General features: G+C 41.6%; 1 protein-coding gene across 1 annotated transcript in view; it reads right to left on the bottom strand.

The window, feature by feature from the left end:
* Nucleotides 1-22,742, bottom strand: part of LOC311086436 (uncharacterized protein) — a 157,208-nt gene that overhangs the window by 30,971 nt on the left and 103,495 nt on the right. The window contains exon 9 of the mRNA XM_084119320.1: nucleotides 654-1,358. Within this exon, the coding sequence (XP_083975446.1) occupies nucleotides 654-1,358 (705 nt within the window). The remainder of the gene's footprint in view (nucleotides 1-653; nucleotides 1,359-22,742) is intronic.

Genomic DNA, 22,742 nt, shown 5'->3' with positions numbered 1-22,742 from the left:
AGAAGCTGACGCGGTTATGTTCCGGTGTCCTTTTATAGCTTCCGCATCACCGTCACATACGACGTCACGAGTGATGTTATGACGCAACACTAATCAATATTGAACTAGTTCTATACAGACTTCAGACGCGTCACGCTGAAGGCGTTCCCCAATGTGTCGATTCTCGACGCAGCGTCTTGTTCCCTTCTCAGGGAACAAGGGTTACAGTCGTAACCCGAGACGTTTTTACTTGTAATGTGCTTTCAAAGTGTGTTTGACAGGACTCACTTCCTGGTGCTTCAGAACCGCAACAAACATGAGACGTGTCTATAGGTGTAAAGCTGATGTTTAAGATTATATTCAAGACAAGATGTTTGCAGGGTGTTTGTTTTTGTTTTTTGTATTGTTTTCTATGGATTAGGTAAAGCGATTTCTGTTATCAGAAGCACACATGAAGAGCAGGATTGTTTAAGAAATTAAAGCGCTTATTTTCTTCAGTAACAGATTTTAGGGGGCGTGACTGTGAGCTGCTTTGAACCCATCTATTGGGAATGCCTCTACAAATAGCGGTTAATGACAAGAAGTTTCTTGCTATTATTGCAGTGACTGTTACATTTTCATGACTTACTTAATATACTCAGTGTGTATCTGCACTATAATGTATATGGACTCACTTATCAGTGAGCTGATGTTTTCTCTCCTTTTTTGCATCCTCTTCATTCGTTCTTCTGCTCTCTCTTCCTCTGCTCTTCTTCTCTCTTTCACCTCCTGTAAAATCTTTCTGTCTATTTCAAAATGGCAGCCGTTGTTTTGTGCCACTGTCTCCTCAATCTTCTCCAGCAGCTCCTTGATCTGAGTGTCGTCACTCCTGTTGCGATTGTTGAGAACATGAAACCTGTTCCCACATTTGTCCAGCAGCCACTGGAGATCCGGCCCTTCACTCTCGATGTGCTGCTCTATAGATGTGCCTAACAGAGAGTCTCCACCTGTGAACAGCACTATAGTGTGACTCCAGACTCTCTCACTGAGAAGATCCAGATGCTCCTGCAATGCTTTTCTCTCAGTCTCTCTAAATCTAATGTCCACACGTATGATCAGTAGTACAGCGTGTGGTCCTGGAGGACACAGAGACACACTGAGCAAAATCTCCTGTTTCAGTAACTCAGGACTCTTCTCTACAAAGTTATTTCCCCACCATCCTGGAGCTTCAATGACAGTGATGTGTCTGTCTGCTACTTCTCCATGTCTCTTCACACACTGAGCAGATTTCTTCAAGTCAAACTCCTCTCTGCCCAGGATGGTGTTTCCAGCTGAACTCTTACCAGCTCTTCTATATCCCATCAACACAATCCTGAGCTCTGAGAGATGTTGGGCGTCACCTGCAACAAATACAGAACAAACAGACTTAGGGTATCCTGTAGTGTGTGCTTTCTGAACAGTTAATTTGTAAATAATTTGTAAGTCGCTTTGGGCAAAGGCATCTGCTAAATGAACAAATGTAAATGTAAGTTAACAAGAAAGCTGTGCTAAAAATATTCTAATCATAATAATACAAATGCCTCATGAATGGAGTTAAAATGCAAACTAAATTGAATAAATCTCTCTCGGGCGCACACACACTCCTGACACACGCATAATTGCACAGCCACGCACGTTAAAATACATGACTGTATTCTGCAAATTAACCTAAAACGCAATCCATGACAAGCCATATGTATAAGCATAAACGACTATGGAGAACAAAAAGCAAGCTCTAAGTGTCTTACAAATAAATCTTAGCTAGACAAATATGAAAGTGAAAGCAGTAGCGATGTCTCACAGAAAAAGTAGGCTAAACACGTAGATTTTAAAAAGTGATATTTAATATGAATTAACAAGGAAAAGACGATTAGTTTTGTAAAATAATAAATGCTTACTTAAGTCCATTTTCATTCACACTCTATTGATCCACCAGCAGTCTAGTAGTTTTTACTTGTAATGGACTTTCAAAGTGTTTGACGGGACTCACTTCCTGGCGCTTCAGAACAGGGACAAACATGAGGCATGTTTATACGTGTAAAGCTGATGTTTAAGATTATATTCAGGAGTCAGGATATTTGCAGGGGGGGGGGGGGGGGAATGAAATGAAAGCGCTTATTTCCTTCAGTAACAGATTTTAGGGGCCGTCTATTGGGAATGCCTCTACAAATAAATCTCTCTTGACACACGCACTCCTGACACCCACATAATTGCACAGCCACGCACGTTAAAATTAAAATACATGACTGTATTCTGCAAATAAACTTAAAACGCTATCCATGACAAGCCATATTATGTATAAGCATAAACGACTATGGAGAACAAAACGCAAGCTCTAAGTGTCTTACAAAAAAATCTTAGCTAGACCAATATGAAAGTGAAAGCAGAAGCAATGTCTCAGAGAACCAGTAGGTTTAACACGTCGAGTTTGATTAAAAGTCATATTTACTATGAATTAACAAGGAAAAGACGATTCATTTTTAAAAATAATAAATGCTTAATTATGTAGCATCTGGACCAATCAGATACACACAAATTATTCGTTATATTTAATGAATAATCCAGCAAACTCACTCACCCAAAAAAGGTCTATGAAACTTCCCCCAAAACTAACATCAAATGAAGCTAACACACTGGCAAAACTCGGTGTCTCTCACTGTAACACACAGGACTCATTAAAGGGTAACTAAACCCTAAAACAACTTTTTTTAGTTAATGATCTGTAAGACTGGGGCTTTATTAATGCTGTTAATTGATTCAAGTAATCTTTTTGACATTTGTGTTTAAAGTGTTTTAATTCTACAAAATATGGTGTAAAAACGTCTGAGTGCTGCCCTCTTCAGGTTGAACGGTGGCGACTGCAGTTGAATTTTCTTATTGAAAGTTGTGGTACCCTCCAGGGCCGTGCACAGACATTTTGAGGGGCAGTGGCCTAAACCAAAAAAAAAGGGGCACTAAGGGGGTGGTTGCTTGTTAACTAGGGCTGCAACTAACGATTATTTTGATAATCGATTAATCGGGTGATTATTTTTACGATTAATCGATTAATCGGTTTATGTACTTATATTTTAGTTTTGCCCATTTTTTTCCAAGTAAATTATTAACAAAGGGTCCTTATCATTCAATATAGACTTTTTAGAGATTTTAACCATTTTGCATTGTCATATCCTCATCAAAAACATACTTGGAGTTGTGTTTTATTATGTGTTAGTAATCCTTTGTCGAACTCTTCTGCTATCAAAACACTGACCCATACGTACTCTAGCAAATTTCACAAGGAGACTTCAAATGTTTTCACCATGGCAGTCATTAGGGCTCCTAAAGTAGTTTAATAACATCCCGAACAAAGCTTATTAAGAAATCTTGCAGAACATATTTTCACGAAGAATAAGAATAAAGACTACAGTTGCAGTAAATTGCATTTTATTTTATTTTTTCCTGTAAACACACAGCTTATACCTGGGAAACAGCTTTATAGCTTATGCTGTGAAATCAATCAGAAAGTTGAAAGTAGCTTTTTTTTGGTAAATTTATGGTAAACTTTCGTTCCTACCAAAACATTAGTTCTGAGAAAAAATAATGAATTGCAGAGTTTAACCATCATAGAGTTAAAGTGTATCATTTGCTTGTGACAAGTCCAGTCAGTTTAACAGAGAGCCCCGGCCGCGCGCGCGCACTCACCCGAGCGCTGTCTTGCTCTCTCTCTCTCCCTCGCGCATATTAATCAAAATCAATAGGGCTTGGGCGTCGTGACGTCATACTTGGCGTGGCGGCCATGTTGATGGCCTCGCGAATGTAAACATACAGCAAGTCGAACGAGGAGAAGCAGAGTTGGGAGAAAGAAAAAAGATGTTAAAATCCCAAAAAGGATGTGGAATTTACGGGGATACGTTAAATAGGGAAGCCAGGGACCAGTAACGTTATGTGGACAAAATCGGCAAAAAAGTGTAGTTAGTAGCTGTCAACCCTCCCGTTTTTTTCCGGGTTTCTTCTCACGCATTTGAGCTCTTTTCCCTCTGTCTTCCCGTTTTAGTATTTTCCTATAAAATATCCCGAAAAATGAAAATTTCAACATTAATCTTTCTGTTGCTATCCCTCTGCTGACAGCAAAAATTCGTACTACAAAACTGCAGCATTAACTAAGCGAGTTGTGAAGCTAGGTCTAACGTGACTTTGATTAGATTGGCGTGAAATCGTGCTCTCACAACAACCACGCTGTTATCTTAAAAAGGCCAATATCACGCTAAGGTTGCCTTCAAGTAAGCAAAACGATGCTTTGAAAACATCTGTTTCGCTGGAAGGGCAAGGGGGTAGCAACAGGACAACAGTACAGAGACTGACAGGTCCGATGGAAGGGCCAACATTAATGTTATGAGAGTAAGGTATTAAAATACGGGATATTTTACAGGAAAGTTTGTCCACATACTGGTCCCTGGTTTCCCTATTTAACGTATCCCGGTAAATTCCACATCCTTTTTGGGATTTTAACATCTTTTTTCTTTCTCCCAACTCTGCTTCTCCTCGTTCGACTTGCTGTATGTTTAGCTACATTCGCGAGGCCATCAACATGGCCGCCACGCCAAGTATGACGTCACGACGCCCAAGCCCTATTGATACGATGGTATCGGAAAAAAAAACTCTCCAGTGATGAAATGTTTTCTTTGTTGACAAATCTTGTGCGATATCCTAAACTGCCGAATGCTGCTTCGTTCGATTAGTTTTATCTTCCGCTTTTTTCTTTTTCTTTCTCGAGCTTACTCCACTGCCGCCTGCCTCCGCCATCTCGCTGAATGCTGCAGAGACGCTGTGCGGGAAGCACGTGACATAAAACAAGGCCAGCTATTGGCTATTCGCTACTTCTCCTGCTGTACTGGCTGAGTAAAACCTCCGGTGGCTCATTACTGCCACACTTTGGTCACCGCAGATTTAAAATATGCACGAAATGAGCCGCTTATGGCAAATAAAAGTTATTTAGCAACTAATCGATGACTAAATTAGTTGACAACTATTTTAATAATCGATTTTAATCGATTAAATCGATTAGTTGTTTCAGCTCTATTGTTAACACAAATTATCCAGTTATTACAAAATATACAATTAAAAGAGAACGCTCAAATACATTTTAGACTTCATTGTAAGTGTTTTGATAGAACATCACTATTACACATTGCTGATAATAACAGAAACTATTTACCGTTTTACATTTTGGTATTTAGGCTACCTTTTCCTTTTACAGCAAAACCTTTGTATTTGGTACCATGTCCTGAAAGATCTTAATAACCTCATCTTTTATGATTGGGATGTCTTTTTCAATGGCCAGATTTGATTAGACAAGCAACTAATTCTAAGAACGTGGATATGTTGTACAAGTTGTTAGCACTAGTAGAAGACCAAGAGCAAAACATTAGTGACATAAATAAAAAATAAAAAATACCAAATGACTAATTTCGCAGATTCAACCACTGTCTTGCATAGCCTACCTGTTAAAGGTTGTATCAGCGATTTCAGGCCCAAACATAAATAAACAAAAAAACGCGTCTCTGTAGGCAGCCTAGGCTCTGAGATCTGCACACAAAAACAATTGGGTTCACCAACCACTCAAAACCAAAATAAATAGTGTTCCAACCAATCACCGACAGGAGGCGGGTGTTGTGAGGTTTTGCGCTCGTGACTGACTTCGCGTGCAGCCGTGCATGAGCGCAAAACCACACAACACCCGCCTCCTGTCGGTGATTGGTTGGAACATTATTTATTTTGGTTTTGAGTCATCAAACGGGTAATGCTTGCATTTTTCTTCTTTCCTTGGCACAGCTCTTTCCAATACATTTTCAATTTCTCTCTGCTCTGCCATATGCTTAATAAATGCTTACAACATTCAGTGGTTTGTTTTCCTCTATAAACCATTTTCTCAATAAATGATTTTACAACAACCGTTGCAGTGTTTTTCTTAATGAATCATTTTCTCAATAAATGACTTTACAACAACAATTGCAGTGTTTTTCCTTATAAACCATTTTCTCAATATATGGTTACAATGATTATTTTTACAAGTGTTTTACAGTATATAACACTTTCTTAATAAATTGTTTAACAACAACTTGTGGTACCTTTCTTTATAAAAACCTCTTTCTAATACAGTTACAATTGTGATTTACTATGACCCATGAGTACTTCATGTACCAAAAGACATATATTGTATATATTGTACAATAATTGCATATTACACAACAAGATGCACGCCCCCCTCCGCTGGACTCTGCCTACTTTTCCAGCATTTTTCAAATATTGCCAGTGGGTGGAGTCAGGCTCTGACCAGGGGTTTAGTTACCCTTTAAGGCCCCGTTTACACGTACATGGTTATTTTGAAAAACGGAGACATTTCCCTTCGTTTGCACCCTTCGTTTACACGCAAACGGAGGATTCGCCAATGAAACCGATTCTTTCTAAAAACTCCGGCCAGAGTGGAGATTTTGAAAATCTTCGTTTGCACGTTTGCATGTAAACAGAGAAAAACGGAGTTTTAGGCAGCGACGTCTAAGGCTACGTTTACACGTGGATGGCTATTTTCATAAACGGACATTTCTCCCCTCTTCGTTTTCAAAAATAACATCGTGCACACGAACCTGTGTATATGCTGTCAAGAGCATGCCAAACCTGTAGGTGGCAGTGTAACGAGAAGCTCAAGCCCACCTTAGCCAATCAGAATCCCGAAAATGGTCACATTCCGTGACGTCGCTGCCTAAAACTCCGTTTTTCTCTGTTTACATGCAAACGTGCAAACGAAGATTTTCAAAATCTCCACTCTGGCCGGAGTTTTTAGAAAGAATCGGTTTCATTGGCGAATCCTCCGTTTGCGTGTAAACGAAGGGTGCAAACGAAGAGAAATGTCTCCGTTTTTCAAAATAACCATGTACGTGTAAACGGGGCCTAAGACTGATAAGAAGTTTTACGACCCCAAAAGGAATTTCCAGAGAGTTGTACCTCTCACTTAATTCTCGCTGAGAAGGATAAATAAACCCTGTAAATTCTATATATTCTATATATAACCACTTGAGAAATGTATAAACATGTATCTCATTTTCCCATCTCGTGATTTTCCTTTTATGTGGTTTGGCCTATGTATTCTTGTAAACTCTTTTGGGTTAATGTTTCAGACTTTGCATACTATGGTTAACAGGGTGGGAATTATGTAATTTTAGGGGCAAGGCCATTTGGCCTCCACCTTTTTTTTTTTTTTTAGGGGCACCAAGGCCATATGACAGGGCACAAAGGCCATCGTACAATTCGATGGTTTTCCCATTCAGATTTGATACCATAACATCCTAATTTGGAATAAGACATGGATTATGACTTTTTTAATAAAAAAAAAAAAAATTTAATGAGAGAGAGAGAGAGAGCGCCATTACATCCAGAAGGTATACACCCTCACACAACAATAGAAACAACATAAATGCCAATAAAAGCATTCAGAAATACCACAAATGCCAATAAAAGCATTCAGAAACAACACAAATGCCAATGAAAGCATTCAGAAACAACACAAATGCCAATAAATTAATAATTTCCTGCATTGTCGAACGCTCTTCTTCATGTGTTTCAAATATGGACTATAATGTTCAGTAGAGCGCCCTCAGGCTGCTGGTATGAATTGAAAACACAGCACATCAGTATACAGCGCTCATAATGTTTACATCGACGCATTTGGCTATAAATTCAATAAAATATTATTCCTGTCAATAGAAATCTGATGTAAACTGAGAATATATCAATATTTCTCCAAATCTGCACACTTTTGAGCTAAAAGACGTGAGGGACGTTGTTTTGTGAATCGCTGTCATGACGACAGCACAGGAGTTTTTTATGAATGGGAGCGTCTGACGCTCATAATTCATATTAAAGGTATCGACTCATTTTTGCATTTCATAACTCCTGACACAAATTAAGACATAACTGTCAATATAAATTTCTCAGAATACAATAGTGGTCAAATACTGAAACGTGAGTCTTATATCTTTTTAATGATGTAAGTTATAGTTTGTCAAGGTAATAACATTAAATCTTATAGTAACTTTGAACTATAAAAAAAAAAAAAACGCTTCAGTGCGCCGACGCCGTTACCTCTGGAACCTTGCATAGGGCCCTTTTCTGAAAAGGGCACTTATCTACTAGCAAATAGATTTTGATATTTTTAGATCAAACCGTTCTTGTCTGTCAGTCATATAATGCAGGTCTATGGTCACGGTCTCAAAGAGCATCCACAGAGTCCAAATTAAAACAATTCCCCATCGTCCAAATTAAACAATTCCCCATCGTAAGTACACATTGATGGCCTAAGACACGAAACGAGCGGTTTGTGTGAGAAAACGAACAGTATTTATATCGTTTTTACCTCTTGTAACACAGCGACATCGTGATCTGAGGGCGCCCGCGCTTCCTGCTGTGTGACGTGTGCGCAGACTGGTGCATAGATAGACATATAGATTTCGCCTTGGCTACGGCAGTTCATGAACGAATGCCGTAGCCAAGGCGAAATCTAGTGTATATATCTATGCACCAGTGTCGACAACAGAGTGTCGTTCTTCTGTTGGTGCTGACGTTACATGCTTCTTGCACTGCTGTTTTGATGCGTGAGATCATCGATGTGATTATGACACTGCACCTGCGCGAATCCACAAACTAATTGAAGTTCAGAGACTACTTGGGTGGAACTTGGACAGGGCCAGGGCACACAGGCCACTGTGGCCGTACGATGATTTTTTTTTCACGGGGCATGAAGGCCAAAGTGTAGGGCAACGGCGGCCATGGCCGCGTGGCCGCGGTATAATTCCCACCCTGATGGTTAACAAAAATCATATGTGTGGCATGTTTAGTCTCTATAAACTCCAATCTTCGTCCCCATTTGTTAATTTACATTAGATTTTGTGACGCATTAGTATTATAAGAATCCTGAAGATTCTTTTTCTTAAACAGCCAATGAAATTACATATTCAAATGCCCTCCTAGAACACAAAGGGTCGTAAAATCTCCCTCCAAAGCGAAAACTTCTTATTGGCTCACACACGTCCAGAGGTTGTGACATCTTCACGCTTTAAAAATCACTGATCACAAGATCACATCTCTTACTTTTTAGTCCTCTTCTGGAATCCTGATGTGAAGATGATGCTGAACTAGAAGTTTTCTAAGGACCCCCAAGCTTGTGCCAGGCTGCGGCCTTGTCTTTCCATTCACCAAAGACCCTCTGACTCCCTCTGGTTCTCTCTCATCAAGACCACATGAGCAAAGATCAACTGGAGCCTCAACAAATTGCATCAGGACAGTTTAATTCAAATCGGCGAGACATGCAAGTATCAAACTTAGTCTCATTATTTGATACATTAAGTATCCTTACCCCTTTTAAAGAAAGGAGTGTTAGAACTAAACTGATGGTTTGCTCTTTGCTCAAGGCTGTTGATCTGATGAATTTCAAACAGTGCTATAACTTCTTGCTTTCCTGTATTCTGCTTCAACTCTCTTTCCCTTTGTAAACTGTATGTATTTATGTGTATGTTAGAGTAGTTTAAAAAGTCTTGTTCATGTCACACGTAAAGTTGTCTGTGTCTCAAGCTCATATCTGGAGTCCCTAATCATAGATTTGTACATTTCTTAGAATGTACATTTCTTAGAATTAATAAACAATTAACACTGAGTGTTCACAGGAAAAACAGGTTAATTGATTGTAATATTAATTTACAACATTAAGTTAATTCTATTAACTGATCCAAATATTCATAATCAATTATAACAAGTCATTATTATGACCGCCGCTAGCGTAGCTAGCGAAAGCGGTCATATAGGGATTGTCAAAGTTTTTTTTTTGTTTTTTTTTCGTCATCTACTGAATTTTTTCGTCAACGATACCAGGGACACCGAAACACCGGGGAACATGAAATTTGGTGGGCATGTAGCCCCACTAGACTTTTACGGAAAAATTTCGTTTGGTCCCCGGGGGCCACTCCCCCCCGCGCTGGGGCCACTCCCCCCCCGCGCTGGGCCCCCCCAAACCCAAAAAATGCAGTTTTTCCTAAATAACTACCTGAACCGTGGCACCGAGGATGAAGAATTTTTTATGGTATGTTGGTCTACTAGACTTTTACGGAAAAATTTCGTTTGGTCCCCGGGGGCCACTTCCCCCCCCGCGCTGGGGCCCCCGTGAATTTTTCGTCAACGATACCAGGGACACCGAAACACCGGGGAACATGAAATTTGGTGGGCATGTAGCCCCACTAGACTTTTACGGAAAAATTTCGTTTGGTCCCCGGGGGCCCCTCCCCCCCCGCGCTGGGCCCCCCCAAACCCAAAAAATGCAGTTTTTCCTAAATAACTACCTGAACCGTGGCACCGAGGATGAAGAAATTTTTATGGTATGTTGGTCTACTAGACTTTTACAGAAAAATTTCGTTTGGTCCCCGGGGGCCACTCCCCCCCCGCGCTGGGCCCCCCGTGAATTTTTCGTCAACGATACCAGGGACACCAAAACACCGGGGAACATGAAATTTGGTGGGCATGTAGCCCCACTATAGATTTTACGGAAAAATTTCGTTTGGTCCCCGGGGGCCACTCCCCCCCGCGCTGGGCCCCCCGTGAATTTTTCGTCAACGATACCAGGGACACCGAAACACCGGGGAACATGAAATTTGGTGGGCATGTAGCCCCACTAGACTTTTACGGAAAAATTTCGTTTGGTCCCCGGGGGCCACTCCCCCCCCACGCTGGGCCCCCCCAAACCCAAAAAATGCAGTTTTTCCTAAATAACTACCTGAACCGTGGCACCGAGGATGAAGAAATTTTTATGGTATGTTGGTCTACTAGACTTTTACAGAAAAATTTCGTTTGGTCCCTGGGGGCCACTCCCCCCCCGCGCTGGGCCCCCCGTGAATTTTTCGTCAACGATACCAGGGACACCGAAACACCGGGGAACATGAAATTTGGTGGGCATGTAGCCCCACTAGACTTTTACGGAAAAATTTCGTTTGGTCCCCGGAGGCCACTCCCCCCCCGCGCTGGGCCCCCCGTGAATTTTTCGTCAACGATACCAGGGACACCGAAACACCGGGGAACATGAAATTTGGTGGGCATGTAGCCCCACTAGACTTTTACGGAAAAATTTCTTTTGGTCCCCGGGGGCCACTCCCCCCCGTGCTGGGGCCACTCCCCCCCCGCGCTGGGCCCCCCCAAACCCAAAAAATGCAGTTTTTCCTAAATAACTACCTGAACCGTGGCACCGAGGATGAAGAATTTTTTATGGTATGTTGGTCTACTAGACTTTTACGGAAAAATTTCGTTTGGTCCCCGGGGGCCACTTACCCCCCGCGCTGGGGCCCCCGTGAATTTTTCGTCAACGATACCAGGGACACCGAAACACCGGGGAACATGAAATTTGGTGGGCATGTAGCCCCACTAGACTTTTACGGAAAAATTTCGTTTGGTCCCCGGGGGCCACTCCCCCCCCACGCTGGGCCCCCCCAAACCCAAAAAATGCAGTTTTTCCTAAATAACTACCTGAACCGTGGCACCGAGGATGAAGAATTTTTTATGGTATGTTGGTCTACTAGACTTTTACGGAAAAATTTCGTTTGGTCCCCGGGGGCCACTTCCCCCCCCACGCTGGGGCCCCCGTGAATTTTTCGTCAACGATACCAGGGACACCGAAACACCGGGGAACATGAAATTTGGTGGGCATGTAGCCCCACTAGACTTTTACGGAAAAATTTCGTTTGGTCCCCGGGGGCCCCTCCCCCCCCGCGCTGGGCCCCCCCAAACCCAAAAAATGCAGTTTTTCCTAAATAACTACCTGAACCGTGGCACCGAGGATGAAGAAATTTTTATGGTATGTTGGTCTTCTAGACTTTTACAGAAAAATTTTGTTTGGTCCCCGGGGGCCACTCCCCCCCCGCGCTGGGCCCCCCGTGAATTTTTCGTCAACGATACCAGGGACACCGAAACACCGGGGAACATGAAATTTGGTGGGCATGTAGCCCCACTATAGATTTTACGGAAAAATTTCGTTTGGTCCCCGGGGGCCACTCCCCCCCCGCGCTGGGCCCCCCGTGAATTTTTCGTCAACGATACCAGGGACACCGAAACACCGGGGAACATGAAATTTGGTGGGCATGTAGCCCCACTAGACTTTTACGGAAAAATTTCGTTTGGTCCCCGGGGGCCACTCCCCCCCCACGCTGGGCCCCCCCAAACCCAAAAAATGCAGTTTTTCCCAAATAACTACCTGAACCGTGGCACCGAGGATGAAGAAATTTTTATGGTATGTTGGTCTACTAGACTTTTACAGAAAAATTTCGTTTGGTCCCCGGGGGCCACTCCCCCCCCGCGCTGGGCCCCCCGTGAATTTTTCGTCAACGATACCAGGGACACCGAAACACCGGGGAACATGAAATTTGGTGGGCATGTAGCCCCACTAGACTTTTACGGAAAAATTTCGTTTGGTCCCCGGAGGCCACTCCCCCCCCGCGCTGGGCCCCCCGTGAATTTTTCGTCAACGATACCAGGGACACCGAAACACCGGGGAACATGAAATTTGGTGGGCATGTAGCCCCACTAGACTTTTACGGAAAAATTTCGTTTGGTCCCCGGGGGCCACTCCCCCCCCCGCGCTGGGCCCCCCGTGAATTTTTCGTCAACGATACCAGGGACACCGAAACACCGGGGAACATGAAATTTGGTGGGCATGTAGCCCCACTAGACTTTTACGGAAAAATTTCGTTTGGTCCCCGGGGGCCACTCCCCCCCCGCGCTGGGCCCCCCGTGAATTTTTCGTCAACGATACCAGGGACACCGAAACACCGGGGAACATGAAATTTGGTGGGCATGTAGCCCCACTAGACTTTTACGGAAAAATTTCGTTTGGTCCCCGGGGGCCACTCCCCCCCCGCGCTGGGCCCCCCCAAACCCAAAAAATGCAGTTTTTCCTAAATAACTACCTGAACCGTGGCACCGAGGATGAAGACATTTTTATGGTATGTTGGTCTTAAGGGCCCACATCAACCTAGCCCATAATCGATTGTCAAAGTTTTTTTTTCTTTTTTTTTTCCTCATCTGAATTTTTCGTCAACGATACCAGGGACACCGAAACACCGGGGAACATGAAATTTGGTGGGCATGTAGCCCCACTAGACTTTTACGGAAAAATTTCGTTTGGTCCCCGGGGGCCCCTCCCCCCCCGCGCTGGGCCCCCCCAAACCCAAAAAATGCAGTTTTTCCTAAATAACTACCTGAACCGTGGCACCGAGGATGAAGAAATTTGCAAAGTATGTTGGTCTTAAGGGCCCACATCAACCTAGCCCATAATCGATTGTCAAAGTTTTTTAGTTTTTTTTTTCCCGTCAATCTACTGAATTTTCCGTCAACGATACCAGGGACACCGAAACACCGGGGAACATGAAATTTGGTGGGCATGTAGCCCCACTAGACTTTTATGGAAAAATTTCGTTTGGTCCCCGGGGGCCACTCCCCCCCCCGCGCTGGGCCCCCCCAAACCCCAAAAATTCAGTTTTTCCTAAATAACTACTTGAACCGTGGAACCGAGGATGAAGAAATTTTTATGGTATGTTGGTCTTAAGGGCCCACATCAACCTAGCCCATAATCACTCATTTGTGATTTGCGCCCCTCCCATAAAAAATTAAAATGCAATATTATTCTGCTTTAATCGCCCCTATCTTCAGTGGAGATGTTCAGAACTGCACCATATTTCATGTGTATGATTAACTTGACATCCTCTGGGGGTATGCTAAGTTTCGTAGAATTTCATCCATGGGGGGGTATAAAATAAATTCATTTATGTGCACATTTAGTGACTGTACACTCATCAGCCTGTAGATGGTGCTGTTGAGCGAAGGGTTGCTGGTTTAGGATGATACTGTCACACACACACATGCAGGAATACAAACAAACGCAAGCATGCACACACACTGACATCCACAGCCACAGACACACACCCATACACACACATACAAATCCACATGCACAGACACACACACACAAACACACACGCGCACACACATGTACGCACGCACACATACACGCACAGACACACACAGACACACACATACACAAACACACACACATACACACACACACACAGACAGACATGCACATACTACTACTTTTTTTAGGTATCAGCCATATACCCGATTTACCAATACCCAATGTGTTATGCTTGGGCAGTATACTAATGACGTGGGTGGGACATGTTTCATGCCATGTTAGATCACATCCTGAGAGTCTACGCTTTCAGAAAATATATAGTTTATATAGTTGAATCAGTTTTCTCTTCATGGTACAGACCAAAATGTATTATGTGTACACTTTCTTCACCTAAATCCATAAAATCCCATTCATTTCAATGGGACATTTACTTAAGTGTTCTACTAGGTACAGTGGGAATGAGTTTAATTTTGTTAACATTGTTTTTTTAAAACTCTGGGACCAGGGCTACAAGATAAAACCACTTTTTTGGGGAAATTTTTTTTTTTATTTCAGTAAAACACAACAAACCCATGCCAAAGTCAGATAACAGACTTTTACCATCAACAGGCACCTCAACCGTTTGGTAGAGGTTTGTATAAATTGAATGGGAGGGTCCTTTGAAAAAAAAAAACACAGATTTTTCATACTTAGTATGTATAAGTATAAGTATATATACTATTTTGATCCCGTGGGGGAAATTTGGTCTCTGCATTTATCCCAATCCGTGAATTAGTGAAACACACTCAGCACACAGTGAACACACAGTGAGGTGAAGCACACACTAATCTCGGCGAAGTGAGCTGCCTGCAACAACAGCGGCGCTCGGGGAACAGTGAGGGGTTAGGTGCCTTGCTCAAGGGCACTTCAGTCGCTTTTTACTGTTAACCACTGTTATGGATGTGACGTTTTCACATTATGGATGTTAAGTGTCTAAACTAATGACTTTTGATATAAAACTTAAATAGTAATGGCAAATAATTACAAAACTCTAAATTATCCATGATCCACAGGAAGACTCCAGACAGTCTTTTAAAATATACAACTTATATACATAAACACGCAATACAGCCAAATTGCTCCACGTCATTTATTTTTGTGGAAAGCCAGTGCAGGCCTGAGCGGCGGTCATATTTTGTACCGCCATGCGGTACATCTAGTTGATTATTAATATTCCATAGAACTAATTTACTACACTTAAGTCCATTTTCATTCACACTGTTTTAGTCTGAGTTCCAAAGTGTAGGTTTGACTCAATGTATGTTTGACTGAACTTACCTATAGGTGCTTCAGAACAGTGGCGCACATGGGCGGGTCTGGGTGTAGGTGTACATGTAGGGTGTAAAGGTGATGTTCAAGGTTATTTTACACATGCATAAAAAGTATGATGTTAGCAATTTTTTCAAAAGTGATAATCTTTAAATCCAGATATTTTAGAAAGTGACTTCACCAGGCACCTATAAACCACTCTTAATCCCACAATGAATAGATATCATATACTTTTTTAAAAAACTATTAACAGTTGCATTAACAGATTATTTAGTCTCCTTGCAGTCGATAATCATATCCATTAAAATTATTAAAACATTCTGAAAATAATTTCATGTCCAAAAATATCTAGAGTGTAACTCTTCACCTTTGCTTAATTTACTATAAGAGCATCGTATACTTAACGTCTCGGTTACTTATATAAAGTCAGAACTGTGAGATAAAAGTTGTAATTGTGTGTTATAAAGTTCAGAATTGTGAGATATAAAGTCAGAATTGACCCTTCGCTAAGCCCCGCCCTCCTTAGTTACTGTTGCTATGCCTGACAAGCTTTCGCGCCTGGCACGTCTATTACAGTATGCATGCACCGGCGTCAGACATTCCCAAGGAGATAATTAGTAATTTTTGGCAAACAGGTGAAATATCTGAGAAAGCAAGACAAAAGGGATTGCTGTATGCATTTGAGGGATATATCTACGACATAATATGCAACCGATTAGAGAATAATTTAATCAAAATTGAAGCTAAAGCCTATAGGTCCCAGCGGAAGCAGAAGCCGCCTCGTACGCTGACCATTCAAATGGGAAACACACAAATTGAGGAACAGCTATGTTCATGCACAGCAGGGTGTGAAATTTGAAAATAATCGAATAATTACAAATCAAACAGCTTATCCATAAATCTTGTGGAATAAACACAAGACATTAGCCTGACCACTTTGCAATGATAACACTCTCCCGCTTATATTTTTAGCGCGCCAGGCTAAAGCAACACGTCGTGGAGCAAACATAGGTGTTTTTGTTAATCCTGTCGACATTTAGTTGTGAATGGGGACTCCCACACTGCTTGATCCACGCCTGGCATTTCTCCCCTTGGGTTTTAGGTTTCGGGAAGGGAAAAAATTCTCCCCCGCCGTCCAAACATTTAGGATACCGGGTATCAGATTTGCACAATCCATACGTACAACGCTTCAGCATGTTTCCCTCGCTCGAAAGCTTGCCAGACCTCCCGCGCCTAGTTACGGTTGCTAAGTCACGATTGGCGTGTGGCGGTTTTCGGGCGTGGCTTAGCGAAAGGTCAATTGTGTGTTATAAACCCAGTCCAGCAATGGTGGTGATGGGACGTACGTCTTCGTTCCCACCTTCAGGCACCGAGGGTTACATACGTAACGAGACGTTCCCTTTCAGTCGGTCACGTTCTACATACATTGACACACCGACATATTAGGATCCCAAGTAAAACGCCACCTATTACTGCTATCTTCCAGAGCCCAGCGTAAACCTCCTGATCCCCCCCACACCTTGGGGCAGAAGATGGGACAGGGGCCATGCTAACCCTAACCCTAACCCTAACCCAACCTAAACCTGGCGGCAGGAGGACACCTTCGGAGCGGGTGAGGTCAGTTTCCGTATGGACGGTCAGGGCTACCCTCGTACATGTCCATGAGTGCTTTGGCCTGATGGACCTGCAGCAATGCCATGGCATGCAAGGAGGAAGCGGCCGGCTCCACAGGCTCTGTAAGCCTTGCCCGTGAGAACAGACGAGAACTCACAGGCCTTGGATGGGAGACGCGGATTACTCCTTCAGCAATTAGTGGTCGCCGGACACAGCTGCATCGTGACAGACTGCTCAACCAGAGGAATATTCACGTACCCTTTGGCCGAACCACCATCAAGGGTAGTGAGGGGGAAGGAGGTACCAGCTGTCTTTGGCAGAAAAAGGTGTCGTCCATGAACTGGTAACCTCCTCATGCACTTCCGGAATGAAAGGCACTGAGACGGCACGCTGAGAACCAGCACGGGACATGGTGGAGGGTTCCACTCGAGCATAGCCATTAATTCTGGATCAGGCTTGAGCAACTCAACTCTCCCAGAAAGAGGAAGCGCAGCTGAGTCCTCATCTCCAGATTCAAGCTCACCCTCCGATGCTGTGATTGACATCTGGTCAGCAAGGGGAGCCCCGAATGAAACAACTGGTTGGTCATGAGAAGGGCCAGCGTGCTCAACCGGAAGCTCCACGGTTTGTAGTGTTTGAGAGGAGTGAGGGGTCTACAGGGATTGGGTACTAGGCGGGGAAGCCCTCACTGTGATCCTCAAGTCACCCTGGCTATTCGTTGAAGTAGTCCTCTTTTTCTGAGTTGGCCAATGACAATATCCAGTAGCTGGACGATGACATCACTGTTTTCTTCAGAGCGGCTATATATATATAAATGTACGAAATTAATAACTTTTTTACACCAAATATTAAACATCACTGAACTTACTTAAGCTGGACTGTGACACTATTTTCTTCTGGAAACAAACTTTGTTACATTATTTTCCTGTTAAAGCTGCTTTGAAACAATTTGTATTGTAAAAAGCGCTATATAAATAAATGTGACTTGACTTTAACCTTGCGTACAGTCTTGCAAATTCCGCCATGTAAACGCCCATGGTGCGAGCACAACTGGCTTTTAAAGGGAATGGGAAATTAGATTGATTGGTTTATTGCACGTTACGCCAAAAACACACCCATTACTCATTAACAGAATAGGAACAAAACACACCCATTACTCATTAACAGAATAGGGACAACGTTTTTAGACTGTGCCGGGAGCGCTGACCATTTTTCCCGTTGTTAAACTAGCAAAAGTGGATTCGTCACGCCCTGAGTGCACTTGCGCCGTGCGCTTTAGACAGTGCGCTGACTGAGATAGTTAAAATAGGGCCCTTCATCTTGACCTGTCCTTGAGAGACGCTTCAGAGAGCAATGGTATCGCTGAAAGGGTGGAAGGCACTATCAAAAAGTTGTGAAATGGATCAGCACATTGAAGAACTGATGTTTTATGTTAATTTTACAGAGATTAAACGGAAGACGGCAGCACTGGAGAAGCAGCCAGAAGACTGTTGCAAAGTACAATAGGAGACGACGTCTGGATCAGGTTGGACAGTAAAACGACAAATAAACCAGTCAAAGATTTAATTACTAAGAAAGATAAAATAATTAAGATAGTTGTTAAACATTCTGTAGAATTAGCTTAAAATGGCCTCTGGAGTAAAAGGAAATTGCTGGTATAGCAATGTTTCTCATTTTAATTTAGTTAATCTTGAAATACTAAAATAACTAAAGCAATAGTTATTGTCTAATATAGACAATAAAAACTACATAGACTTTAAAAACAAAAACAAATAAAATGACAAAACAAAAACTTAGCCTAATATGTAAATAATATAATATGTAAATAAAACAATCTGATCCAAAATATTAATAAAAACTATAATAGTATCTCAATTATACTAAAATAACACTGGCTCACATTTATTTTTCTGTAAAGCTGCTTTGAAGAAATTTTATTGCATAAAGCAATATATAAATAAACTTGACAAAAACAGACTGAACCTATTTTAATGTTTTTTTATTATTATTTATTTTAATTTTTAAAGAAGTATTCTATGTATTTCTTATTATAGACAAATTATTAGATTATAAAGCAAGAATTTCTCTTTATTTTGTATATTCAGTCGCTGAAACTGCTCAACTAATGGGTCACGTGTGTCAACATTAAATACAGTCTGAAGTCCTTAAAAACAAGTGGACAAAAACATTCAAAAGTAAAGAATGATTAAACTTTATTGGACATGAGCAGTCATACAAAGACCCAATATAACCGACCCATCTACAATCAAGAAACATCAGACTGAGGCTCATCCTGTAAATAAATACTGTGTTCCTGAATGGACTTTCACCCTCTAGTTCAATTAAGTGCTGAATGTATCTAAGGAAACCTTGGCACAAAAGAAAAGAAGTTCCCAAAGACTTCTGGTCTACAATCACACTGCTAGACCAAAAGCTGAACGCAGGAACTACTCCAACATGGAAACTGATTGATTTGATATAATTAGCTTTTTTCAAATAATAATCTAAAAGACCATTTCAGTCCAAACTCAATGACAAAAATATGTACAGTAATTACTTCTGTAGGGCTGAATAACCACGAATCAGTTGCATACACATCAAGTCATTTTTCCCTGTATAATGAAGTTAAATGTAAAGCTCTTTTTTGGCAATATTTTTTAATCGCAACCCAGATCGACTGATGCAAAATCCGATACACAAAAATAAAGATACAGTGCCATTTTAAAGGCCTAATGTTGTTTTGGAGTCTCCTACAACAGCTTTACATGCGTCCATGGTCAAAAAACACTTTAATTATCTCATAATACACATTGCAGCATCAGCTCTTTTCTCTCAGTGTCTGAAACAGTTAGTTTGAAGATCCAGGCCACATCCACACGAAGCCAGAGCTTTCCCTATCCAATCTTTTTTTCCCCTCGTTCTAAAAAGAAATCCGTAAACACGACGGCATCTCAAGAAATATCTGCGTACACACGAAACCACTGAAACCGACTCAAAACGATGTAGTATACATGCCAGACCAGTATGTGGCGCTGTAATTCTGCCACGGAGATACACTAAAAATGGAGAAGAAGACTTGGAGCATGCGCATAAACAAGCATCATAGCATAAGAAAGAAAATATAAATAAATAAAGAAGTAAAATAAAGAAATAAAATATAAATGCATTCAAGTAAATAATAAAGAAATAGTAGCTTCTGCAGGACGAACACAAGCATGTTGTCCGCAGTTGTTGTTGCTGTTACTTGACGTAGTGTGTCTGACTCGGGTCGACACGTGGGGTGATGACATCATCGTTTCACAAAATAAACGGATTGGCTGTACACACGAAAAAGCAAGGGTGTCGTTTTCAGATTTATCCACTCTACTGGATAAAGCGTCTTCCTGATTTCAGGGGCTCAAATTGACTCCAATATTATCCGTCTGCAGTCCCGGAGGCCGCATTTTCAGGACCCCAGTTCTAGGACCGCATTTCTAGGACCCTAGTTTTTTGTGACAGCGCCACCTACCGAGTCGGAGAACCGCAGTCCCAGGAACGCATTTCCAGGACCCTAGTTTTGGAGGACCGAAAAAAGTGCCACCAAGGCAGTATTTCCACCCAGTTTTAACTACATTAGAGTTTTAGAGTTTTTTTTTTTTTTTAAAGTTTTATTACACCCAAATACTACTTTCTTTATTGCAATTAAACCTGGTTCCTAGGAATGTTGAGAAATTATTGGGTCTAAGTAGCATAATATAATAACTCAAGTAAAATAAACAATAAATCATGTTATAGTCTTTTCAGTCACTAGATCGACCACATTTTCAAGTACAGAGGGAAGACAAGGATGACTCTGGGGGTAGATTTAAGATTGTGTATATTTTACAAAATAATATATAACAACTGAACTTGAACACACACAAAAACAAATTTGTTCATGACGTGAACCACATAGACAGAACATCATGGACAACATCATCACTGACTCCTAAAAGAGAGAAAGAGAAGTGAATTAAATAAGGAACATTTAGTTGAACATGTTCTACTCTCTAATTTTAAATTTCATATTTAAAAGATCTTAGTTACCACAGAGTGCACACACATATACGATACAAAAATAATGATATCAATCTTCATACCAATTAATGTTCATAATACTATTATTGCATACTGTTCAAAGTATGTATGTACTTAACCAATTTATTTATTTATCTTTTGTCATACTATTGCCTACCCTGAGCTGTGTCCTTGAAAGCACTTCATATAGAGTACAGTACACAGTAAATTACACAATCTAACACGTGGTATTTTAACAGTCAGTTATTATGATGGCCTCTCTGTTATGTCTGACTATTAAAATGTCATATGTCTCAACCAACATTATAAAACCATGTCAAAATGAAGAGACGTACTCATAACATGTATTGTGGGTAACGTTAAACAGGCTGACTGTGAGCACGTGACAGTGAAACATTAAGATTATTTTAACTGAATTAAAATGGAAAAACAATGAGTAATTAACAAGCTTTCAGAACGAACATGCTACAGTTTATTGTGCTGTCAATAAGTCAACACAGGCTTATCATGCAACAGTTCCGTTAAATGAATGTGCTAACAATTCATTTTACAGCATTTGAGGCTAATATATGATGGCTATGCATTCAAGACTATTTAGCAAATCACCATCACGTTGGCAACGTTAACTTTCCAATGAAATGCATTACAATTGTTTTTAAAGTTAAACAAATAAAAATTGATTCGCATTTGATACTCACACTCTGATTGTCATCCATCTTCGCTGGTCCTCTAATTCGGTAGGTGGCGTTGTCACTAAAAACTAGGGTCCTAGAAATGCGGTCCTAGAACTGGGGTCCTAAAAATGCAGCCTCCGGTTTTGCAGGCAGATGCTACTCTGCAAGAAAAGTCCTCACCTTCTTCTTTGCCCTTTCAGCATAGAGCTGTACTAATGGCTTCTGTTGTCTGCCAACTATTTTGCTTGCCATTGACACAATTCTGGCAAGTTTGTTCATAGATCTGCAGTTTAAATGATCATACCAGGCTGTGAGAAGAAAAGTTAGTACACTCTCTACTATAGATTTGTACACAAGTTCTAAAATATGCTGACTAACTCCAAGGCCACTAAGTTGTCTAAGAAGAAATAAACATTGTGAACATTTTTAAAAAAGGTAATTTTTTCAATTTATTAATGTCTCCAGCACGTTTTATAATTACCCAGAAATCTAACATCGGCCACCTCTCACACACGTTCTCACGTCCGTCAAAACCTTAAACCAGGGTTCACCAATCTCGGTCCTGGAGGGCCGCTGTCCTGCAGAGTTTAGCTCCAACCAGCTCTAGCACACCTGTTTGAAAGTTTCTAGTATGCCTAGTGAGACCTTGATTAGCTGGTTCAGGTGTGTTTAATTGGGGTTGGAGCTAAACTCTGCAGGACAGCGGCCCTCCAGGACCGAGATTGGTGAACCCTGCCTTAAACTCTGTCGGTTGGAATATTAGAACTAAAAACAGCGGTCCAGGAAACCCGGTACCTATATGTAACCGGTACCCAGGTAACGGTATGTAACCGGACCGAATCAAAACGCAGCTTTCGGTGCCTCATTTCGGTGCCACTTAAAGGTGCCATGTGTTATGTCTGGCAAAAAAATCAAGTCATACTCCACATTCCATACCAGATGGGGGCAGTATACCTCCAGAAAGTGAATTGGTCTACTCTAGAGTAACAAACGAGAAACGGCATAGTCTCTATGCTCCGCCCCTTCCTTCACAACGACCCTAGACCCATAGCCGAAGCCTAATAGAGGACGTTTTGCCTCGGGGAAACTTGACCGCTCTGAATATAGTGAGTGAG

The sequence above is a fragment of the Abramis brama genome (genome assembly GCF_963993115.1).
Source record: "Abramis brama genome assembly, chromosome: 7".
Taxonomy (NCBI): domain Eukaryota; kingdom Metazoa; phylum Chordata; class Actinopteri; order Cypriniformes; family Leuciscidae; genus Abramis; species Abramis brama.
This window is presented reverse-complemented; position numbering and strand designations above follow the sequence as displayed.